The 26,104-nt window shown below is 39.7% G+C and overlaps 1 protein-coding gene across 3 annotated transcripts in view; it reads right to left on the bottom strand.

Annotated features, from left to right (window-relative positions):
• Positions 1–26,104, bottom strand: part of pdlim7 (PDZ and LIM domain 7) — an 85,232-nt gene that overhangs the window by 48,379 nt on the left and 10,749 nt on the right. Inside the window, exons 1-3 of one of the 3 annotated variants that reach the window (XM_061901962.1) lie at positions 24,265–24,423; positions 22,377–22,475; positions 8,902–9,053 (exon numbers count right to left, since the gene is read on the bottom strand). In XM_061901962.1, the coding sequence (XP_061757946.1) occupies positions 8,902–9,053; positions 22,377–22,472 (248 nt within the window). In that variant the 5' untranslated portion in view covers positions 22,473–22,475; positions 24,265–24,423. Of the gene's footprint in view, positions 1–8,901; positions 9,054–14,116; positions 14,311–22,376; positions 22,476–24,264; positions 24,424–26,104 lie in introns of those variants that run through there. The other 2 variants (XM_061901964.1, XM_061901965.1) reach the window with 2 other exon arrangements.

Below are 26,104 nucleotides of genomic sequence, written 5' to 3'. Positions count from 1 at the left end.
GTATATCCTATCATATGGCATTAACTTTTTAAATAACTTACAGAAGCGCTAAACAATACAAAAAGAGCCTTAAAAGTGTAACTCGGCAGCAAATGAGAACAACTTGGAGATCCCAACTTCCTTTAACGCATTGATGTACTGGAGAAATCCTGCCCATTTTGCAGGATTACAGTGAGCAGGGTTTTGTACAAAAAGACTACATAGGTAAGTAAAACAATGCTAGGGAACTGATGTGTAAAAAAGTAAAAACGCATGCTAGTTTAAGAACGGCCACAACACTGTTTTTATGTAAAGAAAAGGTCGAATAAACAACTAATAAAGCGTCCTTACTGTATACTGTCCAATATACCTGAAGTCTAAATTTAACCACTTTGAAGGCAAAACACAATTTTTGTGTTAAAGGGGAACATTATCACCAGACCTATGTAAGCGTCGCTATTTACCTTGATGGTGCAGAAAAAAAAGACCATATTTTTTTAACCGATTTCCGAACTCTAAATGGGTGAATTTTGGCGAATTAAACGTCTTTCTGTTTATCGCTCTGGAGTGGATGACGTCAGAATGTGACGTCACCGAGGTAATACAGCCGCCATTTTCATTTCCAACACATTGTAAACAATGGGTCTTAGCTCTGTTATTTTCCGTTTTTTCGACTATTTTTTGGAACCTTGGAGACATCATGCCTCGTCGGTGTGTTGTCGGAGGGTGTAACAACACTAACAGGGAGGGATTCAAGTTGCACCACTGGCCCTAAGATGCGAAAGTGTCTGCCGCCAGACCCCCATAGAATGTGCCAGAGTGTCTCCACATTTTACCGGCGATGATAGACATGGCACAGAGATGTATGGATAACCTGCAGATGCATTCGCAATGATAAAGTCAACAAAATCACAAAGGTGAGTTTTGTTGATGTTGACTTATGTGCCAATCAGACATATTTGGTTGTGGCGTGACTGCAAGCTAATCGATGCTAACATGCTATGCTAATCGACGCTAACATGCTATTTACCGGCGGTGCTAAAGCAGACATGGCACAGAGATGTATGGATAACCTGCAGATGCATTTCCAATGATGAAATCAACGAAATCACAAAGGTGAGTTTTGTTGATGTTGACTGCCAGCTAATCGATGCTAACATGCTATTTACCGGCGGTGCTAAAGCAGACATGGCACAGAGATGTATGGATAACCTGCAGATGCATTTGCAACTATATTACGTTTCCTTCCACCCACATTTAATGCGGAAAAAACACTTACCAATCGACGGATTTAAGTTGCTCCAGTGTCACAAGATGCGAAAGTCCTGATCATTTGGTCCGCACATTTTACCGGCGATGCTAACGCAGCTAATCGGCCATGCTATGGCTATGAATAGCGTCAATAGCTATTCGCTCAATAGCTTCAGTTTCTTCTTCAATACTTTCATAATCAAACCATCCGTTTCAATACATGCGTAATCTGTTGAATCGCTTAAGCCGCTGAAATCAGAGTCTGAATCCGAGCTAATGTCGCTATATCTTGCTGTGCTATTCGCCATTGTTTGTTTACATTGGCAGCACTGTATGACGTCACAGGGAAATGGATAGTCGCATCACAAATAACGAAAATCAAGCACTTTAAAGCTTTTTTTAGGGATATTCGGAGACCGGTAAAATTTTGAAGAAAATTTCCAAAAATACAACATGCCACTGGGAACTGATTTTTATTGTTTTTAACCCTTTTGAAATTGTGATATTGTTCCCCTTTAAAGCAGAGCACTTTTGTGGCAAAATAAAGCACTTTACATGAACATGTCATTTCTATTGATTCTGTTACCACTCGATAAGGATGGACAATTAATCAAATTTTAATTTCGATTTCAATAATGGCTTCTCACGATTATAAAAATGTAATAATTGAAAAAAAATATTAATGGGCATTCAAAAACAGATGAGGAGCAAATGAGTGAAAAAAGAGCACATCTACTAGAAGTTTTGGATCTCTCCACAGTTGCTATTTTTTATTTGACACAGCACAAGTTGCCTAATCAATAATCACTAAACTCAACAAAAAAGTAAGGCACAGGATTTCAGGGTTCACGTAACCACGGACACAGTCACACAATTGGTCAATAAAGCTACAAGTACGAAGCTAAAGCTAACAAGAACAATCCATACAACCACAACACATCTCATCCGCTTGTGTTGTTGTGAACGACATCATCGATGTTATATTCATCAACAAACAGTGGTCGTAATTTAAAAGGCTCGCTTTTTTTTTTTTTTACAGCCTGAAGTGAGTGGCCTCTTAACTTGTCAAGCTGATAGCAGCAGCAGAGCACAGTTCCCCTCCTTCACAATAATAGCGCGGTGACTAAAACAAAATAAAAGTTTCAAAAAAGCACATTACACAAGCATAACGCATCCAAATCACTTATTGATGAATTTACACAAATATTAAGCTTGAACCTAAAGTACTGGTCAAAATTGTCCAAAGATGTATAACACCATTAAATGTGACGATTTTTTATTTTAATTAAACTTTTTATTACATTTTATTTTACACATAAAGCACACTTTATAATGGTAAAATAAGTGTAAATGGTAAAAAGACTGAATAAAAAAACAAACTGGAAAAACTGAATGTTATTGTTTTTTGTATTGCTATTGTTATTTACATTTATTGTTATTGCCATTATTATTTTACTTGTGGTTTAGCCAGATTTTTCAAAACTATATTTAAAGTTGAGTTTTGGTGGTACAATAAATACACGTCTTTAAATTAATGAACTATAGTGTAATTAATCGTGATTATAATACCAATCAAAATAATTGTGATTATCATTTTTGCCATAATTGAAAGAAATTTAAGTATTTATTTCATTTATATGAAATAGAATCGTCCAGTCCTATCACTCAATATGCCGGAATGCTGGAAAATAGGTCAAGTAGAATAAAATATAGTGCTACATTCCATGATGTTATCCAAAGATTCTCCCACTCATTCATACAAATACTGCAAGTGCCCCATGTCTTAACTTTAATCCCAGGGATTCACATTTCTACACTGCTTTCACTGACTGGAGCGCCGTCCAAAAGGTATGCAACTCACACAAATACACCAATGACACAGTGAGAACGAACGTGCATGTAAGTCACCTACATTGTATGGGGGCGTAAAAGCTACAACGGCTGTTTCCTGCAACAATGAGGGATAGATAACCGCCTGTGTCTGCCTGTCGGAGCCCTGATAAAGAGGCGCTAAAGACAGGATGACAACAGATACAGTGAGCGTCAGGCAGAGCATACCGACATGTCGACAAATCAATGTGACGTTTGCACCGCTGGAGCTCGCCGGCTGTCCTACTCCTAACCCATAATTTGATGAGCCACGCTTTAATCGGGGAAAAAATGTGTCATTGCTGTCTTGAAGTTTTTATTCAACTCTACGGTGAAAAATATGTGGACATGATTTGTGTTTTTCAGGGGAATGAGTTTGTGTGGACCAAGTTTGACCTGTGAGACAGAACAAGCACACTCAATGAGATCAGCTGTGACCTCATTTCACAGATCCATTAATCAAAAGAGGCAAGCTTGGTTCACAATAGTTCCAATCATTCTTATTTCTGTAATTACACTTCAATAACACTGATCTTATTTTGCGAAATACATTTTATTATTTTCCAAAGATCTAAAGCCATAAAAGAGAAAAAGATCACCGGTGTTAAACAGAGTAAATATCTCATCAATGTGCAGCTGGCCTCCTCCAAGCGCAATAGAAAACAATGGAATGCTGCCAATGTACAAACACAAGCTCTCTCTGGGAAGTGTTTCAGGAACATTCGCTCTGCTGTCTTCCTCTGCAGTAAAAACAATAGCGGAGGACTGGTTGTCGATTTGACATGTCAGATCTTTGCATTCCTGGGTGCATCTAAAGAAGTCTGAACTCTTAGCCAACTTTAACACACTGCAAAAGATCATTAGTGCTTTTTTCAGCCTACAAAAAAGTCGAAATGTGTGAACAGAGCAGGCTATAGGCTACATGCTGATGATGAATCAATGAAAACAGAATCCAAAGTACTTCAACTAGAAACCCTAAGAGCCTGATCTATTGAAGGCTTGCGTGCATTAAAACAACTTGCGTGTAGAGGTTTGCGATTTTTTAAATGGACAAACTAGACCGAGCAATCCATTTAGCGTCTTGGTCTTCGTGTATGAATAGAAAATATTCTGATTATCTGAATGCCCACAATACTGGGAAGAGGAGATGCAAATATAATAATTTTCCGTTCGGGCTCCAGTACTCTGGAATGCCCTCCCGGTAACAGTTCGAGATGCTACCTCAGTAGAAGCATTTAAGTCTCACCTTAAAACTCATCTGGATACTCTAGCCTTTAAATAGACCAGTTGATCTGCCGCTTCTTTTCTTTCTCCTATGTCCCCCCCTCCCTTGTGGAGGGGTTCCGGTCCGATGACCATGGATGAAGTACTGGCTGTCCAGAGTCGAGACCCAGGATGGACCGCTCGTCGGGACCCAGGATGGACCGCTCGCCTGTATCGGTTGGGGACATCTCTACGCTGCTGATCCGCCTCCGCTTGAGATGGTTTCCTGTGGACGGGACTCTCGCTGCTGTCTTGGATTCGCTTGAACTGAACTCTCGCGGCTGTGTTGGAGCCACTATGGATTGAACTTTCACAGTATCATGTTAGACCCGCTCGACATCCATTGCTTTCGGTCCCCTAGAGGGGTGGGTTGCCCACATCTGAGGTGCTCTCCAAGGTTTCTCATAGTCAGCATTGTCACTGGCGTCCCACTGGATGTGAGTTCTCCCTGCCCGCTGGGTGTGAGTTTTCCTTGCCCTTTTGTGGGTTCTTCCGAGGATGTTGTAGTCGTAATGATTTGTGCAGTCCTTTGAGACATTTGTGATTTGGGGCCATATAAATAAACATTGATTGATTGATTGATGATAATGTAATTTAGCAAGACTGAAACTGCTTTGCGACTGCTGTTTTGCGTCTATATTTAGCACATTTGAAATGTGTGTGCAAACTGGCACAGTTACCGGTACGCACAAATGGCTGTGAGAAAAGAGGCGATCACGCTGCAAATACTTACGATGGACATTGGACAGAGAATCTTCCATTCTACGGGTGTGTCCACATATTTGGACAATTAAAAATAGAAAATAGTAGAATAATTAATTAAATAGTAGAATAATTAATTAAATTAAATTAAATAATGAATTTCAAAATTGTCTAGCTGCTGGATGACTTAAAAAGGGTTGTTTGCAACTTTCTCAAATTTTTCAAACCTAAAAATATAACAAGAATGCTACCGGCTAGCTTATGTTATTTAATGAATACATTTCTATATATTTTTCACAATTTGAAGGTAATCCATGTAAAACACTTCAGAGCGGACCAACTGGCTTTCATGCTTGATGTTTGTACAAGCGCACATTCCTACGGCGCGTGCCCACCCAGAGGACAAATCTTCGAGTACAAAATGATTAAAAAAGGGATGCAATGGCCGCCGTGCGAAGTCAAAACAGTTGAGTGAGCTCAAAAATCACTCCAAACACCTCCTTTGGGCCGTGGCGTTGTTCTTTTTCTCAGTGCATGTGCATATCCTTGAGTTTTGACCTACGAAGAGGTTGTGTCACAATACAGCAGCTTTAAGGGGCTGATTAATTGTATTAACTCGTTTTTTTGGCTTTTTATTCTTATATTTCTCTCCTATATGAAAAAACTGCGGGCAACATACATTTTCATGCATTATTGCATGCATTTCTGGAAACCGCCGAGCCTGCCTTCGGCTTCCTAAAAGTAGGTTTTGTTGTCGAGATCGCAATTCTATATAGCCCAGAAAAGATGGGGTGTGCAGCATATTCCACAAAATAACACATACATAACATACAGTATGATGTCACGACCGTGAAATGAGTGTCTCCTTGGGCACAGTCGGTAGAACACTCAAAATACTCAAATAGGGCAGCCAGCACCACTTCTGCACTTGTTATCATTTGCACACAGTCTTAGTAGATCAACTGCAACACTATTTAGCCTGTGGTATTTGGATTTTAGTAGATCAGGCCCAAAGTGTCAAAAAGTGCTTGTTTGGCACAACATCCTGCCTGGTAGTATGAATTTTGACAGCATCCAGCCATGTTTTTAACAACACATAGCAAAAGTTAAATTCCCCTTGAGTCATACAATTATAAATATAACCAAATGTTTATTTATGACATCCCCTACACTTTAGCTCAGTTAGCATCTAAAGAATCAACTCCCCAAGTGTACAGTGCTTTTTTGTGATGTCACCAGACCACCAGAAACAGGAAAAATATCAATGCAGGTTCTATCCATCCAGCGGGGGGCGCTGGCGCCTACCTCAGCTACAATCGGGCGGAAGGTGGTGCACACCCTGGACAAGTCGCCACCTCATCGCAGGGCCAACACAGATAGACAGACAACATTCACACTCACATTCACACACTAGGGCCAGTTTAGTGTTGCCAATCAACCTATCCCCAGGTGCATGTCTTTGGAAGTGGGAGGAAGCCGGAATACCCGGAGGGAACCCATGCATTCACGGGGAGAACATGCAAACTCCACACAGAAAGATCCAGAGCCTGGATTTGAACCCAGGACTGCAGGAACTTCGTATTGTGAGGCAGATGCACTAACCCCCCTTTCCATTATTGCAGGTTCTATAATAATGGAAATTTCCTCTGGGAAAAATGTATTCTTTCTAAGAAAAAAAAAAGCAATCTATAGTCCACATGTTGCAGTGTCTGCACAAGGATGGAAAAGTTTGAAATGACTCCTAAAATCTGGCTCAGCTATCTAGAAAATCAAAGGGCAACAGAGTGAGCGTTTTGTCGGAGCATATCAGTCTTGAGAAAAAGTTTCCGGCAGCTGTGAGGACAACATTTCAACTTATGGTGAAGTCACAAATTCTAAATAAATCTCCTGACAGTACTACGACCCATGTTTGTGACTTGACAATTCAATACTTTCGCATTTTCTCCATTTTGCTTTAGGTGGTAATCCTAGGTCTGGGCCGATATTCCATAAATCAATAACCAAACGATAATTCAAATTAAATCGGTATGTTTTCCAGCGTCGATGAATCCCTATGTGTGTACAGGGGAATGAAAATAAGGGAATAAATCCACTTGTCTTTTATTAAGTGTTTTTACTCTGTGCGTTGAGGCGGGCCGCTGACACACTACAATCACGCAGTGCAACAAATTAGCCTGCGAGCAAAATATGTAGTACCGTACATGGACAAAATGATAACATGACCAAACGTCACCGCATCAGTGTGGGAATATTTAAGTTTAAACCTTTTGAACAATACGAGCCTATCAACACCGAGGAGCCAGTTTACCGAATAAGACAAACCTGCACACCCACTTGAAACCCAACCACCCGACAGTCCACACTCAACATGCATTTGGTGTACAAACGAATCAGCACAAAATGGTGTGCGCTCACAAAAAGGGTGGTTCAAATCATTACATCGCCAAAGACATGCTACCATTTATTACTGTTGAAAATCTACAAATGTTGCAAACATTTGTCATGTCATGAGGTTTTTCCTCACTGGGAATCTGCAAGACTTCCTTTTTTTTTTTTTTTTTTGCACGTGACCTACCTGGTAATACATCGGTTTATAATTTACTGTTTATATGTTATATGTTTATATGTTATATGTTTATATGTTATGTTTAGTCAGTGGGCTTCACGGTGGCAGAGGGGTTAGTGCGTCTGCCTCACAATACGAAGTTCCTGCAGTCCTGGGTTCAAATCCAGGATCGGGATCTTTCTGTGTGGAGTTTGCATGTTCTCCCTGTGAATACGTGGGTTCCCTCCGGGTACTCCGTCTTCCTCCCACTTCTAAAGACATGCACCTGGGGATAGGTTGATTGGCAACACTAAATTGGCCCAAGTGTGTGAATGTTAGTGTGAGTGTTGTCTGTCTATCTGTGTTGGCCCTGTGATGAGGTGGCGACTTGTCCAGGGTGTACCCCGCCTTCCGCCCGATTGTAGCTGAGATAGGCGCCAGCGCCCCCCGCAACCCCAAAAAGGGAATAAGCGGTAGAAAATGGATGGATGGATGGATGTTTATATCAGTGACTCAACTGTGATGTGTGGGCTCCATCTTGCGGTATGCCAAATAATCAATAATATTCCTATTATTAAAACACAGTGTTACTGTATTTAAGCTGTGTGTAATGTGGCCAAAAATATCAAAAATACTTATTAAATAAAACGTCTGTCTTGTTTTATTGAATACCTAGGCCTACTATGCTACTGTATTTTAACGTTGGTCATTATGGTAGTAGTTAGAGAGCCAAGTTATTTGTGATGTGGTACTTGGTTAAAAAAGTTTGAGAATCACTGGTTTATATTGTTACATTGCACTTTTGTTTAACAAGGTTGTAACTTGAGTGTCAGGTAAGTAAAGTAAAACTCGACCTCAGTCTATATGTCACATTTTGAAGTTCAACTTGGATTGTCAATACTTTATTTAGCCATTTTATTTTTTGTTTTGGTTGTGTATATTTGAGGGCCTCTAACATTTTTTGTAAATTATTTTTATTAGTCAACATTTGTGTCAAAAACAAATTAAATGAAAAGTGAGGCATATGAATATCAAGGTACCTCTTTTACAGTGTGGATACCAAACATGTAAAAGCCTCATTTTAGATACAGCTCTTTATTGTGCAGGTGTATCTAATGATGTGGTTGCTGAGTGTGTCTACACTCAAAGTATAGGAGCATATTTCAAGGGCACTGTGATAGCTTATCTATTAGAGAATGCAAGTGGGTATTGTTCTGTTGTGATTCATGCTGTGAGCAAAGACTGAGATAAAATGCACCGTTCGCTACGTCACAAATTGCAGATTGACTTGCCTGTTAAGAGTGAGTGCAAGGGAGTCTGACGCAGCTCTGATCTTGTTTTGGGCCTCCACATGGGTCATGTCCTCGGAGTTGAGGTCATCGATGGACACCACCCAGTCTCCCACCCTGACACCAGCCTGAGCTGCCTTACCGCCTGGGGTCAGCTGGAAGAGAGAACACAGGATAGATAGGTTTTCACATTAGCGGCGTAATATAGAAAAAACAACCTTGTAAACGATTCATTTTTACCATACTCATATTTAATGATGGCAAAATTGCCTATTCACATGTCAACATTTTTTTGGAGGATACACTATAACGTACACGGAATACAGATTTTCTCAAAGTTAATAATATTAAAAAATATTTGTATTATATAATAATATTATAACGTGCAGAACCGTGATTGTCTAGTGGTACGGTACCGGGCACCATTTCTTGGAGAATCATTTGATTAAACGACAGTGTTTATGTACCTATATTCAAACACAGTATTCTTGTTCAAACTGCGTGTAATTTAACAGTGGCCGAAAATATTAAATATATTTGTTAAATAAAACGTCTGCCTTGTTTTTTTATGAATAGTTTGGCCTACTACACTACTTTATTTTAATGTTGGTCAATATTTTCCTGAGGTAGTACTGCGTGAAAAAAGTTTGAGAACCAGTGTCCTAGACAAATGGTTAAAAAAGATTGGGCAATTATGTTTTAGTTTAAATTAACCATGTTTTTCAACTATCTGTCTATCCAACCGTTTTCTACTGCTTGTCCCTATCGGGGGTTGCGAGGGTGGCTGGAGCCCATCCCAACTGGCGGGGTACAATCTGGACAAGTCTCGCAGGGCCAAAAGATAATCTTGCTCAAATTCTACAGACATGTGCTTGTCAGTTTCCTAATGATGTGAAGCCCTTTGAGGTGCTCGTGACTGAGGGCTATATACATAAATTGTGATCGATTAATTGATTGATTGATTGATTGGTCTGAAAAGCCTAAAGTTACTGTATGTTGATAAGTGCAATGAGCAATATGAGAAATTCCATGGGGTCAAACTTGGGATCTAATAACCCTGCCATTTTTTTGGGTCAGAAAAATGATAGAACAGGCCACATAGTAAGAGTGCATGTTTTGACAAATGTTTACTATTTGGGCCTCAGATGAGGGGGGGGGTTGCCCACATCTGAGGTCCTCTCCAAGGTTTCTCATAGTCAGCATTGTCACTGGCGTCCCACTGGATGTGAATTCTCCCTGCCCACTGGGTGTGAGTTTTCCTTGCCCTTTTGTGGGTTCTTCCGAGGATGTTGTAGTCGTAATGATTTGTGCAGTCCTTTGAGACATTTGTGATTTGGGGCTATATAAATAAACATTGATTGATTGATTGATTGATTGAATATGACAGAAAATAGATACAGTAAGTTGTTGAAAATATTTGTGTGCATGTGGACTTGCATAGCTTCAACATACATGCAAATATCCTTTGTAATTATACCATGTCCGTTGTTTACACACAAAAAAAAAAAAAACATTGTTTTCAAAAACTTCCATTTTGAGGCTCAATTGCAAATGTTTGCATTTCCAGAATCTAAAATTATGCTGTTGTCGTGTAAAAGAAATAGTGATTTTGGGATATTCCGGGTGAAAAATAGTGTCCCTGAATTACCAACAAATATTATATCGCAGGAACATGACGTTATGAAGGCAAAAGTCATGTCCGGTTGACACAGACATAACATCTGTTAACATCACCTAATAATCAACTCAGGGAGTGTGTGTGTCTGAGTCAGACAAGCCAGGAGAGATATTTCATTTGGTTCTATGGGGGAAAAGGCCATCATGATGTCATCAGTCATCACATGATTCATCGCGGATGTAAGTACGGATGATAAAAGCAGCGCTTGAAAGCCTCAGACAGACCCCCCATGTCACATATAGTCCCATAATTTACAGTAAGACACGTCTGGTTTATTCCCCCATGCAGACAGGTAAGTCCATGACCTGTTTCACTGACATAACGGTGACATCATCCTTTCAAGGTAGACATTCTGTCAAAGCTACGAGGTGGAACGGTGTTCCAAACAGAAAGAAAAAAACATTGGGCCTGATCTGCCCAGCTCCAAATACCACATGCTAAACAGCATGTGCAAACAATAAAATTACATGCATTAATAGTAGGCGTGTTCCATGTGATCTACGAAGACTGTGTTTGTAACTGGTGCAGACCGCCTAATCTAAATGAGTGTTTTGCATGTACTTTGTAGCTTTCACCTTAGAAACACTCATTTACTGCACATTCATGTTATCATGGTCCTACCTGTGGCATTTTTTTCTGGGCATTTTAGAAACAGTCTTGCAGTGTGATCGACAACAGAACCCACATTTTTTAGCGGGCTGAAGCTGCGGTCATGGAAGATGCTGGTAATAACTGCGAGTGTGCGCTGGAAGATTCCAGACGCAACAAAATGAATATTCCAAGATGTTTTTTCTCATATAGAAAACATGTCAATATCTCCTATTGTATATGAAAACACAATGAAAAATTAAAAAACACCTGAAGACACCAAAAATAAATTGAATTCCTTCTAATCAGCCCCTTAAGTCATCCGTCTTTTGAATAAAATTATTCAAAAATGATTGCTCAATGGACAAAGTCGAGGTTTTTTTTGACAGTCCATACATGTTGACACATGACATGGATTCGTAGGATGGAACTGCAGAGCAATCACCTCCTTTCTCACAGCTGATTCTATCCAACAGCCAGTTTACGCGTCTTTTCTAGACGTATTAAATCTAGACGCAAAACAGCGGCCACCGAACAGCTTCAGCCTTGATTGATCACACTGCGTGTGCTAAATGCTTCTAATACCAATGCTTCCCCTCCCAGTATTGTGGGCGTTTTGATGGTGATCAACAAATATTCAACATGAAGACAGACACGCTAAATGGATTGTGCTCCTTACTTGGCTCATTTAAGAGAAATCCACTGCACACTAGTTTTGTGTGTGCTATCAGGTTTGCACGCATTTCAGTACATCCATCCATCCATCTTCTTCCGCTTATCCGAGGTCGGGTCGCGGGGGCAACAACCTAAGCAGGGAAACCCAGACTTCCCTTTCCCCAGCCACTTCGTCTAGCTCTTCCCGGGGGATCCCGAGGCGTTCCCAGGCCAGCCGGGAGACATAGTCTTCCCAACGTGTCCTGGGTCTTCCCCGTGGCCTCCTACCGGTTGGACGTGCACTAAACACCTCCCTAGGGAGGCGTTCGGGTGGCATCCTGACCAGATGCCTGAACCACCTCATCTGGCTCCTCTCGATGTGAAGGAGCAGCGGCTTTACTTTGAGTTCCTCCCGGATGGCAGAGCTTCTCACCCTATCTCTAAGGGAGAGCCACGCCACACGGCGGAGGAAACTCATTTCGGCCGCTTGTACCCGTGATCTTATCCTTTCGGTCATGACCCAAAGCTCATGACCATAGGTGAGGATGGGGCCGTAGATCGACCGGTAAATTGAGAGCTTTGCCTTCCGGCTCAGCTCCTTCTTCACCACAACGGATCGGTACAACGTCCGCATTACTGAAGACGCCGCACCGATCCGCCTGTCGATCTCACGATCCACTCTTCCCTCACTCGTGAACAAGACTCCTAGGTACTTGAACTCCTCCACTTGGGGTAGTGTCTCCTCCCCAACCCGGAGATGGCATTCCACCCTTTTCCGGGCGAGAACCATGGACTCGGACTTGGAGCTGCTGATTCTCATTCCGGTCGCTTCACACTCGGCTGCAAACCGATCCAGTAAGAGCTGAAGATCCCGGTCAGATGAAGCCATCAGGACCACATCATCTGCAAAAAGCAGAGACCTAATTCTGCGGTCACCAAACCGGAACCCCTCAACGACTTGACTGCGCCTAGAAATTCTGTCCATAAAAGTTATGAACAGAATCGGTGACAAAGGACAGCCTTGGCGGAGTCCAACTCTCACTGGAAACGTGTTCGACTTACTGCCGGCAATGCGGACCAAGCTCTGACACTGATCGTACAGGGAGCGGACCGCCACAATAAGACAGTCCGATACCCCATACTCTCTGAGCACTCCCCACAGGACTTCCCGAGGGACACGGTCGAATGCCTTCTCCAAGTCCACAAAGCACATGTAGACTGGTTGGGCAAACTCCCATGCACCCTCAAGAACCCTGCGGAGAGTATAGAGCTGGTCCACAGTTCCACGACCAGTACATGTAAACCTTAAATAGATCAATTAGGCTCACAGTCTCTAATGCAGGTTTTACTTCCACTAAAACCACAAATACAAAAAAAATATGCCAAATAAGGTTGACTTTGTGGAGTGGTCTCAGGCGAAACATCTGCTCCTTAATATGGACAAGACCAAGAAGCTGGTCATCGACTTTGCATCAGCAAAATGGACTTAAACCCTGTTGACAAACTGATCCGGAAAGCTGGCCAAACTATTTCTACGCAGTTGGAGGCGTTTGTGTCAGTGAGGGCCAGGACGACACTGGACAAACTGCTCGCCATCATTGGCAATCCTGCCCGCCCACCCACTCCACCAGACAATTGAGGAACAGCGGAGCTCATACTCCAACAGGCTCCTTCAGCTTCGTTCCCACACTGTGCGATTCAATAACTCCTTCATTCTGCACTCCTTCCAGCAGTATAATCACTCGCCATACAGCAATAGATTATATTTGTCTATTACCTGACCGCTTCTACATTAGCTATCTCTCTTTGTTTATAATATATATTTTCTGCTGGATCTACTATTAATTTATGCTGCCCTTTTTTTTCCTGCAGCTGTTACATATACTGTAATAATGTACATGGTAATTGGGATTTGTTATACAGTATATTGGCTACATTATCTAATAATATAATGTAATAAGATGTATCAGTATATGTCATATTCTGTATACATAATATGTAAATATTACCCATCCATCCATCCATTTTCTACCGCTTATTCCCTTTCGGGGCATGTGTTATATTATATATTGCTACTATGGTACATTTTTAGTCTACTTTCCATCATTTGTAACTGAGCTACTGTGTGGAACAATTTCCCTCGTGGATCATTAAAGTTTGTCTAAGTCCAAGTCTAAGTCTAAGTCTAAAGGAAAAACGATCCGTGTGTCAAACGCTCTGATACGTTAAGTACAAAGTGGCATCAGATAAGAGAGGCAGTACCAGGATTTCAGGCAAAACCCCATTAGGATTACTCACTGGTGTCACGGATCCCTGTAAATGGTGGCTCATCACAAGCACAGAGGACTCAGCAGTTCAATCAATAGTTTCCTGCCATGTCCACCTAAGCCATCAGGCTTGCTGCTTTGATTCTGCACATTAAACATAAACACTGGTGCAAAAGAGCAAGGAGCTAATGTCTGTAAAGTGATGACAGCTCACTGTGTGCCCCACCAAGGCAGCCTGCCTCGAATCAAAGCATGTTAATGCTAAAAATAGAATGAAATAAGTTCCTCTGAGGCAATTCTTATTTTACAGTCAAGTTAAACATCACTTTAATTGGCTTTGATTGGCTCGCTCTTAAAGCAGCGAGCAGGGGTTAAGAAAGACCTGTCAACTTTAAGAAATAACTTTTATGAGTTTTCACTTGCAGAAAATAACGATGATACTGACACATGTACTGTATTTCAAAAGGATGTGCAGCCTGGCAAACCACTGAGGTTCCCTGCTGACAAGACACAGCCCTGCCTCCTTTTTGCAACCACATTGCCTTGTAAAAGTAATTTTGCCTAAATTAAATCATTAGCAACATCCTACAGAAACAATCCTAGAGCCCTGGCAGGAACTGTTACAGACACAGGCATACTCTTGACTGAACCCATAAAAACTCTCCACATCAAGACCACATTGTTGGATTTTATTTAACAGCCCATATATTTCAAAGCATGTCAGAGACTTAAATGCACCTGCACAATATACTGTAAAGAGATTAAACACTTTTAAAAGGTACTGTATTATTCAAACACTCTTATGCGGTGGTGCGTTTGCTTACGAGTGTCCCTGATTTTTTGCACACAGTCTTTTGGGCTGTGAGCTATCTCTCATGTAAGCATTAATGCTTTAGGTTGCAGGCAAAAATTTGGGTTACAAACATCCCCACCGTTAGTTGGCATAGCGAAAGTATCAATGAATAAACCTCAGATTTCATCAAAACATCCAGTCTCAAACTCGCTAGCATTAACTAATAGCTAGAAACAGAAAACTTAGTTTTTCCAACCACAGGAATGAAAAAAGTGAGTGTGAATTAGTGCTGAAAAGGCAGGTGATATCAATCTAATTAAAGAAAATCCTCTAAATAATGACTGAGGTGTGCGTGTAGCCAACGTACTACTAGCACAGCACTCCTACAATAATATGCATCATACTTAAGCAGAATGAGCCGATAACACCAGCCATGGGTGATAAAATAATTCCTAAATGGCGAGAATGTGTCATTAAATATATGGAGAAACTGTTCATGGTACTGTAGAAGTCTGCTCTCCAAGGCAAATATCGTTCAACATTATTATTATTACATTACTTCATAAAACTACTGTAATTGTTTATAGTACATGAAATCGTATTGTTTTGTATAATAAATATTCATTATCTAGAAGTCTGCTTTTCGTATTGACAAGCATTAAACATGTTAAAATTATGGCGGACTAGCACAGATTAATTGGATTTCAATTCATTTTCAATAGGGAAGATTGGTTTGAGATACAAGTATTGGGGCTTAGAGATCTGCCAAAAAGCTAATTAAACTAATAAGCCAAGGCACCACTGTATTTACAGATCACAAAATATGTTTTCTAAATAGACAGGCAGCAGGCATTTGATTACATTTCCATGGTCAACTAAAAATTATCAGTTCATCTATCTTTTTGTAATTGAGACATGGGAATGCTTCTTTGGTCATTTTGAACCGCTGTTTTAATAGCCTAGGTCAGGGGCGCTCACATTTTTTCTGCAGGCGAGCTACTTTTCAATTGACCAAGTCGAGGAGATCTACCTCATTCCTATTTATATTTATTTATTTATGAAAGAGACATTTTTGTTAACAAGTTAATGGTGTTTAATGATAATACAAGCATGTTTAACACACATAGATTCCTTTCTGTCATGAAGACAAGAATATAAGTTGGTGTATTTGATTCCGATGACTTGCATTGATTGTAATTAGACAGTGGTGCTGATAACGTCCGCATTTTCAAATGGAGGGAAAAAAAAGTCCTCCTTTCTGTCCAATACCACATGAAAGTGGTTGGATTTGGCATCTCATTTGTCCAACTTGCATACTCGTTTTTAAACACTTTGTTATGAGAGTAGCATATGTGTGTGGCCCTTTAATGTCTGGCAGCAGGTGAGTGACGTCAGTGACTGTGCGGGTGGGCAAGCAAGTGAGAAAGCGGTCGCTGAGGGCGGGGGAGAAATACATTAGCATCAAACTCCGTAGCTTGCTAGCTTGTGCACGCTAGCTTTCTGAGACTCTTATTTTGTTAGCACAGGCAGGATGAAACAGGTCTTTTATGGTGAAGACAGGAACTGTGCTGTCGGTCTTTAGAGTTTTGACAGTAGGTACGGAGTCTCTAGAAATAAAATGTGTTTCTCTGCGTCCGCCCTGTTAGTAATTTTTTTCTTAAATATGAGCTTGCAGCAGCCAGCGTCATCTCACAAGATCGGGTGCCGAGAATGTCAAACAACTGACGAAAGTGAAGTCTTGGTATGATTGATGATTGCTCATTTTTATGTATATTTTTTAATGCCTGGCTTGAGATCGACTGACACACCCTCCGAGATCGACCAGTCGATCGCGATCGACGTAATGCCCACCCCTGGCCTAGGTTAAGACTAATCTGTCTTAATTTTAAGTATGTTCTTTATGGTTGTAAGCCCACAGTAAAGTAATAGATTCTCAAATAATGATGGAAAATACAGAACCAAACCCAAAGTTCTTTCTGCTTGAAAGTAAACGGTAGACACCGTCAGAGACGTTTTAAAGCCTGAGAAGGTTGTTTGCATGGATGGTTTAAGACAATGATGGACACAGACACCTGTGCTCATGGCTCAGGTTCAGAATGCAGCTGCCCTCTCACTGAAGAAGGCAAATTGCTGGGCTCAGACCTTTGGGCAGCATGGGGGTGTGGACCGAAATCCTATCCCCCACCCCACCATCCCACATCAGTATGTCAATATGGCGAAGTACAGTGGAAAACATGTTCTGGAACACAACTTGCTCTTGCTCAGTAGATCTGACAAGCAAGGATCTAAAATATTGCTGGCATGATACAACATGCTTGAGCAAGGCCACTATTGATTTGGCTCATTTAGGGTGTAGCAAACTGATGCCACAACTACAAAATGGTTTCCTATTTCACACGGATGACAAGAGAAGGTTTTATCAATTTCCCTTACTATACCAGCACAACAGCATATTTATATTGCTAGTAATGTACATCAAATTTCAAAGCCAAGTAAGCCTTTCAACATGTTTACCTGTCAAGAGCTTTTATTGACTGATTCTCAGAACTATCCTTGGGTTCGTTTCGGTTAAGTTAAATTAATAAGATACAGGCTTACTTGGCATGTTGAAAGCCAAGTAATCCTTTCAACATGCATTGAATTTACCTGTCAAGAGCTTTTATTGACTGATTCTCAGAACTATCTTAGGGTTTGTTTAGGTTAAGTTAAATTAAGATACAGAATTTTATGGCCAGCTCTAAGTAAATTGGCAGAGTAACTCTGCACCTTTTATTATTTCCACGGCTATTTGGAGGCCGGTAAATAGTCTGTCCTTACATCACTCGCAGGGTGCAGCTGATGCAAAGCCATAAATACCCCACTGAGAAATGGGAAACCAAACCTGCAAATACATGGCTGGCTTGTGCAGTGAAACACCTTGCATTAACTCACCTTAAAATACTGTAGCACTGCTCACAACACAAGAAATTCGCATTTAACTCGCCATAGGAGACAAACCTCCTGTGGTCAATCCATCAGTTGGTCTTGAAATATTTAGAGCCTCTAACAAGGTTGCTTTTCCACAAGTGTATGAGAGAGTGTTTAATGGTGGTGATGCAAAAGCAGATGGTGAAGAAGTCAGACAAGCAGACAAACAAAAAAATCTAGACAAATCCAGCTGTAGTGGTGAGACATTGCCCATCTCCTTACTATCTTACTGACATGACATCATCTTTAATTTCCTTCTAACATGTGATTTTAGATGACGGGACATGTGCTCGCTGATAAAAAACAGATGGTGCGCAGGAGGACGCACATCGTTTTATCAAACTGTTTATATAGTTGCTTTGGCTTAAGATCTAGGGCAGATTGCAAAAAACTCTGATGGAGGTACCCACATTCTTGACTCCACTTTGACCGAAACTGCAATTTGATATATTGCTTTAAAAACTAGATTATTTTATGGATAAAAAGACGTGTTGAAAAAATATGAGGTCACTTGTGTGATTTTACCAAATTTAAATTTTCTCAGGGTCAATTTAGAATCAAACTGAAAGGTAATTGGACATGATTAAAGTTGTGTTAATGTGTTCATACGTTGAGTAAACAATCTGATTGTTTATTTCACACAAAAAAAGTAGGAAAGAGTCCATGGTAACTGTTTGGAAAAGGACGGCCACTAGATTGGTCACAAGCAGCCACAATAGTTTAAGCTTGAAACCAGCTGGCTTGTAAGGTTATTTTATAAAGTGTGAAGTCCACTGCAGAGTGCCACCAGAATAATTGAGAGCAGCAAAAAAAAAAAAGTTAAGTTCATTCCACCATGTTTGAATTTCTCAATTTGTTTTGATCGTCACTTATACATCCAGATACAACAAGAATGTATTTTAGTTTGAACATGAAGATTAGTTTGCAAGTTGGCCAATTGTTTAAAGTGTGTAAATGGGATATTTTTTTAAATATTAGAAAATAGCATTTAAATGGCATCACAGTCAACAATAGGCTGGTGTTAAGTTCACAGGGTGTATCTTGCCTCTTGCACTTAATTAAACTAGGGTAGGCTCTACCCCTACACATGACCCTAAACAGCATACGTGGTAGAAAAATGGATGATTCGATCCATAACATCATTGTTCTCACTCTAGGTTTGGACACTTACAGGAGAAAAACTTTCTAATGTTCAAGAAAAAAAATATTTAAATGATGATGATGATAATGGATAGCACAAACTAAAAATCAACATAAATCAGTCAACAACTTCATGGATATGTGCTTCTGAAATTCCATCAAGTAATGTGGATAAAAAACAAAAATTTAGCTGAGTTCAAGCTGGTGTCAAGACTATATGATGTATTAAAATGAATGGATGGTTTTATTGATCAGTTTTTATTCCCCCTCCTTGGTTTTTTCATTTATGGTAGAATGGAAAGTACAAGCACACTGATGAGTTTCACAGTTTAGGGTAAGAATCAAACTGGGTCCCAAACTGTTAAAATACAATGATTCTACCATAAATAAGAGCAAAATAAAAGGTCGCAAAGCCACGGTGTTTTTTTTCCTGATGAGAGAGACTTATGTGTACCATATTCTTTTCGTAATACAAAACTCAAGTACTAAGCCATTTTTAAGAAATTTAGAACTCAGTGTTAAAAAACAATCAATCTCATCATTCATTTAAAAAATATTTTCAAAAATATTGTTATTTCAATAAATGTTAATTATTCACATGTTGACATAAAATAATACATAAAACTATTATTAAAATTAAATAATTATTTGTAAAAACATGATATTTTGAAATTGGATGCAAAAAATAGAGAGAATTTCAAGAAATAGGAACTGGTAACAGTTTACCTTACAATATTTTAACCTACCTCTGATCTTATTGACAAAGTATGCTTGGGGGTCAGGAGAGTCATTACATGGATGAGGAAATTGAGTGTGGAAGACATATTAAACACAGAAAGGAGGCAAGAGGATTGCCTGTTGGCAGCGACAGAGTGGATACAAGAAAAATTCTAGGAATGCTGAGAAAGCAAAGCTTCCCAGGCTCACAAACAAGAGGGGGAAGGAAGAGGGTACATAGAACATGGAAACCTGCAGGTTTACTGCAACTCTAAAATATACACAAAGTAACATGGTCCTTATAGTCCTTGCCATCCACAAAATCATATTATGATGCTCATCTGCAGCACAACAAGAAGCAAGGCAACAATATATAATTGAGCAAAATAGTAATGGAGAAGCCACAAATAACACTAATTGCCACCTCACCTTTACTGCAGCAACAAAAACACTTAAGCCCATTGATCTGTCAGGAGCTGTCATTTCTAATGATTTTCAGCATTTGCACAGGCTTTGGTACAGTCACTCTGCATGTTCTTCATTGTGTTGTCTCCCTAGGCTGGATGTCTTTGCTTGGGATATCATCAGCAGCCGGCCAGCAAAAAGAGAAAGGGTGATACCAACCACTGAAGTCGTCCAGCATTAACCCAATGCCAGAAGAAGACTTTGGTCTGGCTCTTGCCATCCTCAGTGACTGTGTGATTCACTGGCCACTTCTTAATGAGAGCAATGGGAGCAAACAGTGCGAGAAAGGCAATGAGAGAAACAATGTCACAACTTTATAACCTCTGAGCGAGAGGACCCGTTAAAACTACTGCACCCAGCAAAGACAAAATAGCTACTGAAAACTCATTCTCCAATTTACAGGCCTTAAGGTAGAACCACCAACCCACTCTATGACATTTACATTTAACAATGAACCTCGTCTGTCTGAACCCAAAACCCCTTATTTGGGAGAAGACAAATAATCAAATGAGCTTTTTTACATTTATTTGGTCAGTGGGAGAGAAAAGGGCTATTTGACAAGCTTCCAAAGAGAACATTGTGTTTCTGCATAGGATGCCAACCAGTGAGCAGAGCAGATAAGAGACATGTACTGACAAGACTGATTGTGTCACACCTCGATGGCATCCCACTTAGAAAACAGCATGACTAATAACAGTGCATTGTGAATGTTTTTCATCCCTCGTAACCATTTGACTTTCTGGCAAGCACTAAGTAATTGGGAGCTGCTGTGCTCTTATAAGGCCTGGAAACTGGCCGCTGCTTTCCTCGATAGTAACAGCAGTTTATAGGGTATTTGCAAAGCCAGTCCCTAAACGGTAGGTAAGAAACAAATGTCCTTGTGACCACTGAACAACATGTCAATGGTAAAGGCTTTTAAACATCAAGTATGGCAGAAATGACAGTATAAAACGGAAAGAAAAGTACTTTTTGATTCAGAATGGTGCATGTACTTTCAAGTTTGCTTTAAGAAGCAAATAAAAAGTAATAAAATCCGCTTTTGTCAATATAGTAGTTGGCACACTGCCATGCAGCTGGTGCTAACACGAACAAAGCACACAAACAGTTGAACTGATTGATCCAGGGCAGGTTGACACAGATAATACACTGTTTAACGCACCACTCAGGCCCCTACTTTTCTACAAGGATGTTACTAATTTGCAAAAAAATGTGATCAAACAATAAACATGTTGCAGTACTACATAAGTTTTAGGCCACATTCATATTGTATTGGTTGATTTAGAAATGTTTCATGACCTCTAGATTTCTTACTGTTAACGGAATGGGGAAAATTTGCTCGAGCTTATGATTTATGTTTATCCATTTATACTTGTTAGATAGCAAGCTACTTCCTGGGTTCATTGTGGATGATAGATGGTTCTGACAGTTTCATTGAGTCCAAAGTGACTGAAATGTAAATATATCCATATCCTCACCAAAATGTTTGGGTCCTTAGTTTAACCATGCATCACAGCTCGTCATTACTTTTCCACACTACTATAGATTGCATTATCAGGTAAGATACTAGAGAATAAAGCATACTTGCTAACCCTCCCAATTTTCCCGGGAGAGTCCCGAATTTCAGTGCCCCTGCTGAAGATCATTCTCACAAATGTCTCCCGATTTCCACCCGGACAACAGTATTGCTACACCATTCTTCACTAGGCGCCGTTTCCGGCCGGACAACAATAACGGTTACACCTCGAAGTCAGGCGAAGCAATCAGAACAGTAGAAGAAGACGACAAAGCAGAAGAGACATGGTGACAACGACTAAGAAGAAGTACGCTTGCAAGTTCCAAAATGATTGGAAAAAAGAATTTTAGTTCATCCAGGACAGCTCGAAGGGGAAGAGGTATGCTGCCTGCAAATTTTGTAGATCAGACTTCTTCATTGAACACGGTGGCCGAACGGATATAGTCACACATGAACGATCAGAGAAGCACAAGGCTGCGGCAAACGCAGCACCGGTCACAGCCCAGTATTATGGGCCACCTTGCTAAATGGAGACCCGAGGGATTAATTTATGCCGAGACAAAGATGGCTATGCTGATAGCTACAAGCAACATCCCGGCCAATAGTCGAGCGATCTCTACTACAGAATACACCTAAACATTACTGGGTTACTGTTACTGGTAACGAATGCAGGTAAATACAAACAAAAAGTCTTACCCTTGACACGGTGAGGGGCATGCTGAAGTCCTTGCCGCCCTGCAGCCTGAAGCCCCACGGCGCTGGGCCGCTGAGAGTTACGGAGTACACGTTCATAGCCTTTGGGTGGGAAAAAAAAATATTATTTATTTGAGGCCTTTGGATGTGTTTTACTTCAGCACAGATGTTCCAACTCGAGATTAGAATTTGGACCAACGTTTTTTGATCAACTATGGTGGGAATTATGCTATTCTTTAAAGCTGCTGTATGTTGAGGCTGAAAATAAATAAATAAACCAAAGTTTACAAAATAATACTGCTAACGGCTAGCAACGGTATGTTACAGCACCTAAAGTGTTGTAAAAGGGTTATAATTGGATTTTTTTCTACAATTAAAAGACTTCCTTGCGGTCTATATAACATGTAACAGCAGTGTTTTGGTTTAAATTTTGCATTGATTCTGTTTTACAGACCACCTTTAAGAAGCATTCTGACTACCCGCTGATTAAACTACGGCAAAATACAACACAATTGTCTCAAATTCCAAACGGCTAATTTGAAAGGATGCAAAGGTGTTTCACTAAATATCCGCCATGCCTCGATGGGTTTGGATTAAAATTTTCGGGAGTTACGGACCCCTTTTTATAGGAGATATTTAACAAATAAAGGTCTGTGCTTTTTACAAATTGCAGTTTGGGCCAAATAGGATGACTGCCGTCCAGGCTCTCAATCACAGGCACTTTGCGCAAACGCTCACATAAGCATTCACTAAAGAGATCTTTGAGAACTAAATTATTTTAAAATGAATGGTATGATGGTTGTTGTATTCCTGTTGACCAAATGAGTGAAATCATAGGGTTCTCCAAACACTGCTTTTGTAACTTCAAAATTATAATTTTGTTGCGTGCATGTGTAAAAGTAGGTCGTAGCTTACATGGTCAGACCGGGAAGAATGTAAGACAATACTTGCAGCTCATTTGAACAAGAACATTAGAGTGGAAATCTATCGATGACAAACAGAGCTTTAAAAAAGTGTTTTTATGGAATGGGATAACCTATATGACTGTTCTGAACTTTTTTTTTTTATGTCAGTGTTGTATTACGCTAAATAATTCTGCTAGAAGCAGTTGCAATGACGTGCATGTATGCAACTTCTTGATATGTTGTTCAATATTCTTCGGACCAAAAACTAGTAGAGACTGAAACCACAGTGCCTCTGCTAGGTGCAGCCAAACAGTTCATGCAATTTTGCATCCATTGCTTTAAAAAGTGATAAATCAACCACATAAGTGACTTGTCAATGTTTAATTTATAAATTAATACCTCAACCTTAGTTACATTGAAGATCTTCTGCAACTTATTTCATCATATGGTGGAAATAATATATAAAACTACTTAAATATATTGTCTTTGCACAGGGTGTTAGTTAGCTCCCTCTTGTGTCATGATCCAAGGTGAGCATATATTGGCTGAAATACTACATATCAGTACCAGAGAGAACATTGTCATCATAAATCAACAAGATAACAAGAACAGCAGTGACATTTAACAATATGCTCCAATTTCAACACAGACCGAAGCTCAGGCAAGACATTGTATTGAAAGATAACCCATGTAATAATCCGTGTGATCATGAAACACCGGCCCGCTTTCAAAATGAAACCTCCTTTTGACATTTTCAAATGGTTGACATAATCTCGCCAGCTGTTATTAGAAAAGGACAGCCGTGTCAGAAGAACTGGTCCCCAACATTGGCCGACAAGCTGCTAAATAACCTGGCAATTCTTAGAGCGCAATATGAGACGAAGGGCTGCGACATTTGCGGCGAGGTCAGAGCTGGGCAACAAACCTAACCTCTGTACCTGCTATTCATCACATTACCTCATCCTGACTGCATCATGAAAACCTACCTCGTCCACAAGGGCCGGCCTGTAGCCCAAACCTGGGGAAAAGCGAGCAGATCTGTAAGCTCGGGCAAGCAAGCAGAGCCTCACTCTTGCTGGCAAAGCCTACCCCTTAAACTTTGTAGCTCCTAAGAGGCTATATAAGGAATGTAAAACTACACCAAACTATTTCAGCCCAACACCCACATGAGTCACAGGGAGTAGGAGGGGTTGATGCGGAGTAAAGGACGTCAACGGCACCAATATTCTAACAAGCGTCTGCTACATCGGGGTAAATGGACTGTTTGGATTTTTTTTGTGGAGCAGCAGAAGGCCCACAAGTGAAGAGAGGGCTCAGGAGCATAACATTCCTTTTGGAGCACATAAAGCCCAGCGCAACCAAACTAGCAATTAGAATATGACATCAAGCCTTAAAGCAACAGATGGCCTCACTTGGATAGAACTCGTAAGCCAAATCAGGAGGGGAAATATGAATATAAGCAAAAGAAAATATGGTCATTTTTAAAAGAAGTTTAGTTAATTAGAGGAATTGACAACACAGTGCCTGAAGAGCAGATATGGTGCCGGTAAAGCTGTTTAACATAGCATTTCAAGAGAAAATGTGTTCTTAGAAAAGCATTCTGGCATATAAAATGTCTGCTAAGCTTGAGTATGCCTTTATTAATATTAGTGCTGTCAAATGATTGTTTATTTTTTTAATCAAATGAATTTGGATTAATCACAGGTTATTACTCACTTGCATCATTCAAATCAACTTAATAAAAGAACACAATATTTGGACAAAAATACAATTTTATACTTGATTGATTGATGGAAAGTTTTATTAGTAGATTGCACAGTACAGTACATATTCCGTACAATTGACCACTAAATGTTAACACCCGAATATGTGTTTCAACTTGGTAAGAATTACGCGGGCACCAGGTAGCTCGTAAGGACCAGATGAGTAGCCCGCTGGCCTGTTCTAAAAATAGCAGCACATACCAGTGAGCTGCCTCTATTTTTTAAATTGTATTTATTTACTAGCAAGCTGGTCTCGCTTTGCTCGACATTTTTAATTCTAAGAGAGACAAAACTCAAATAGAATTTGAAAATCCAAGAAAATATTTTAGAGACTTGGTCTTCACTTGTTTAAATAAATTCATTCATTTTTTTACTTTGCTTCTTATAACTTTCAGAAAGACAATTTTAGAGAAAAAATACAACCTTAAAAATCATTTTAGGATTTTTGAACACATATACCTTTTTACCTTTTAAATTCCTTCCTCTTCTTTCCTGACAATTTAAATCAATGTTCAAGTAAATTTATTTTTTTATTGTAAAGAATAATAAATACATTTAAATTTAATTCTTCATTTTAGCTTCTGTTTTTTAGACGAAGAATATTTGTGAAATATTTCTTCAAACTTGTTATAATTAAAATTAAAAAAATATATTCTGGCATATCTAGAAAATCTTTAGAATCAAATTTAAATCTTATTTCAAAGTATTTTGAATTTATTTTAAAATTTTTGTTCTGGAAAATCTAGAAGAAATAATGATTTGTCTTTGTTAGAAATATAGCTTGATCCAATTTGTTATATATTCTAACAAAGTGCAGATTGGTTTTAACCTATTTAAAACATATCATCAAAAATATATATTTATTGTGAGAAATCATTAAGACAATCAGTGTTTCCACAAAGATAAATATCATTGATTATTAATTATAATACACAGTTTAATGTAAATTGAGCAAATTGGCCATTTCTGGCAATTTATTTAAGTGGGTATCAAACTGGTAGCCCTTCGCATTAATCCGTACCCAAGAAGTAGCTCTTGGTTTCAAAAAGTTGGTGACCCCTGA

The sequence above is a fragment of the Nerophis ophidion genome, linkage group LG05 (assembly GCF_033978795.1).
Source record: "Nerophis ophidion isolate RoL-2023_Sa linkage group LG05, RoL_Noph_v1.0, whole genome shotgun sequence".
Classification (NCBI taxonomy): Eukaryota; Metazoa; Chordata; class Actinopteri; order Syngnathiformes; family Syngnathidae; genus Nerophis; species Nerophis ophidion.
This window is presented reverse-complemented; position numbering and strand designations above follow the sequence as displayed.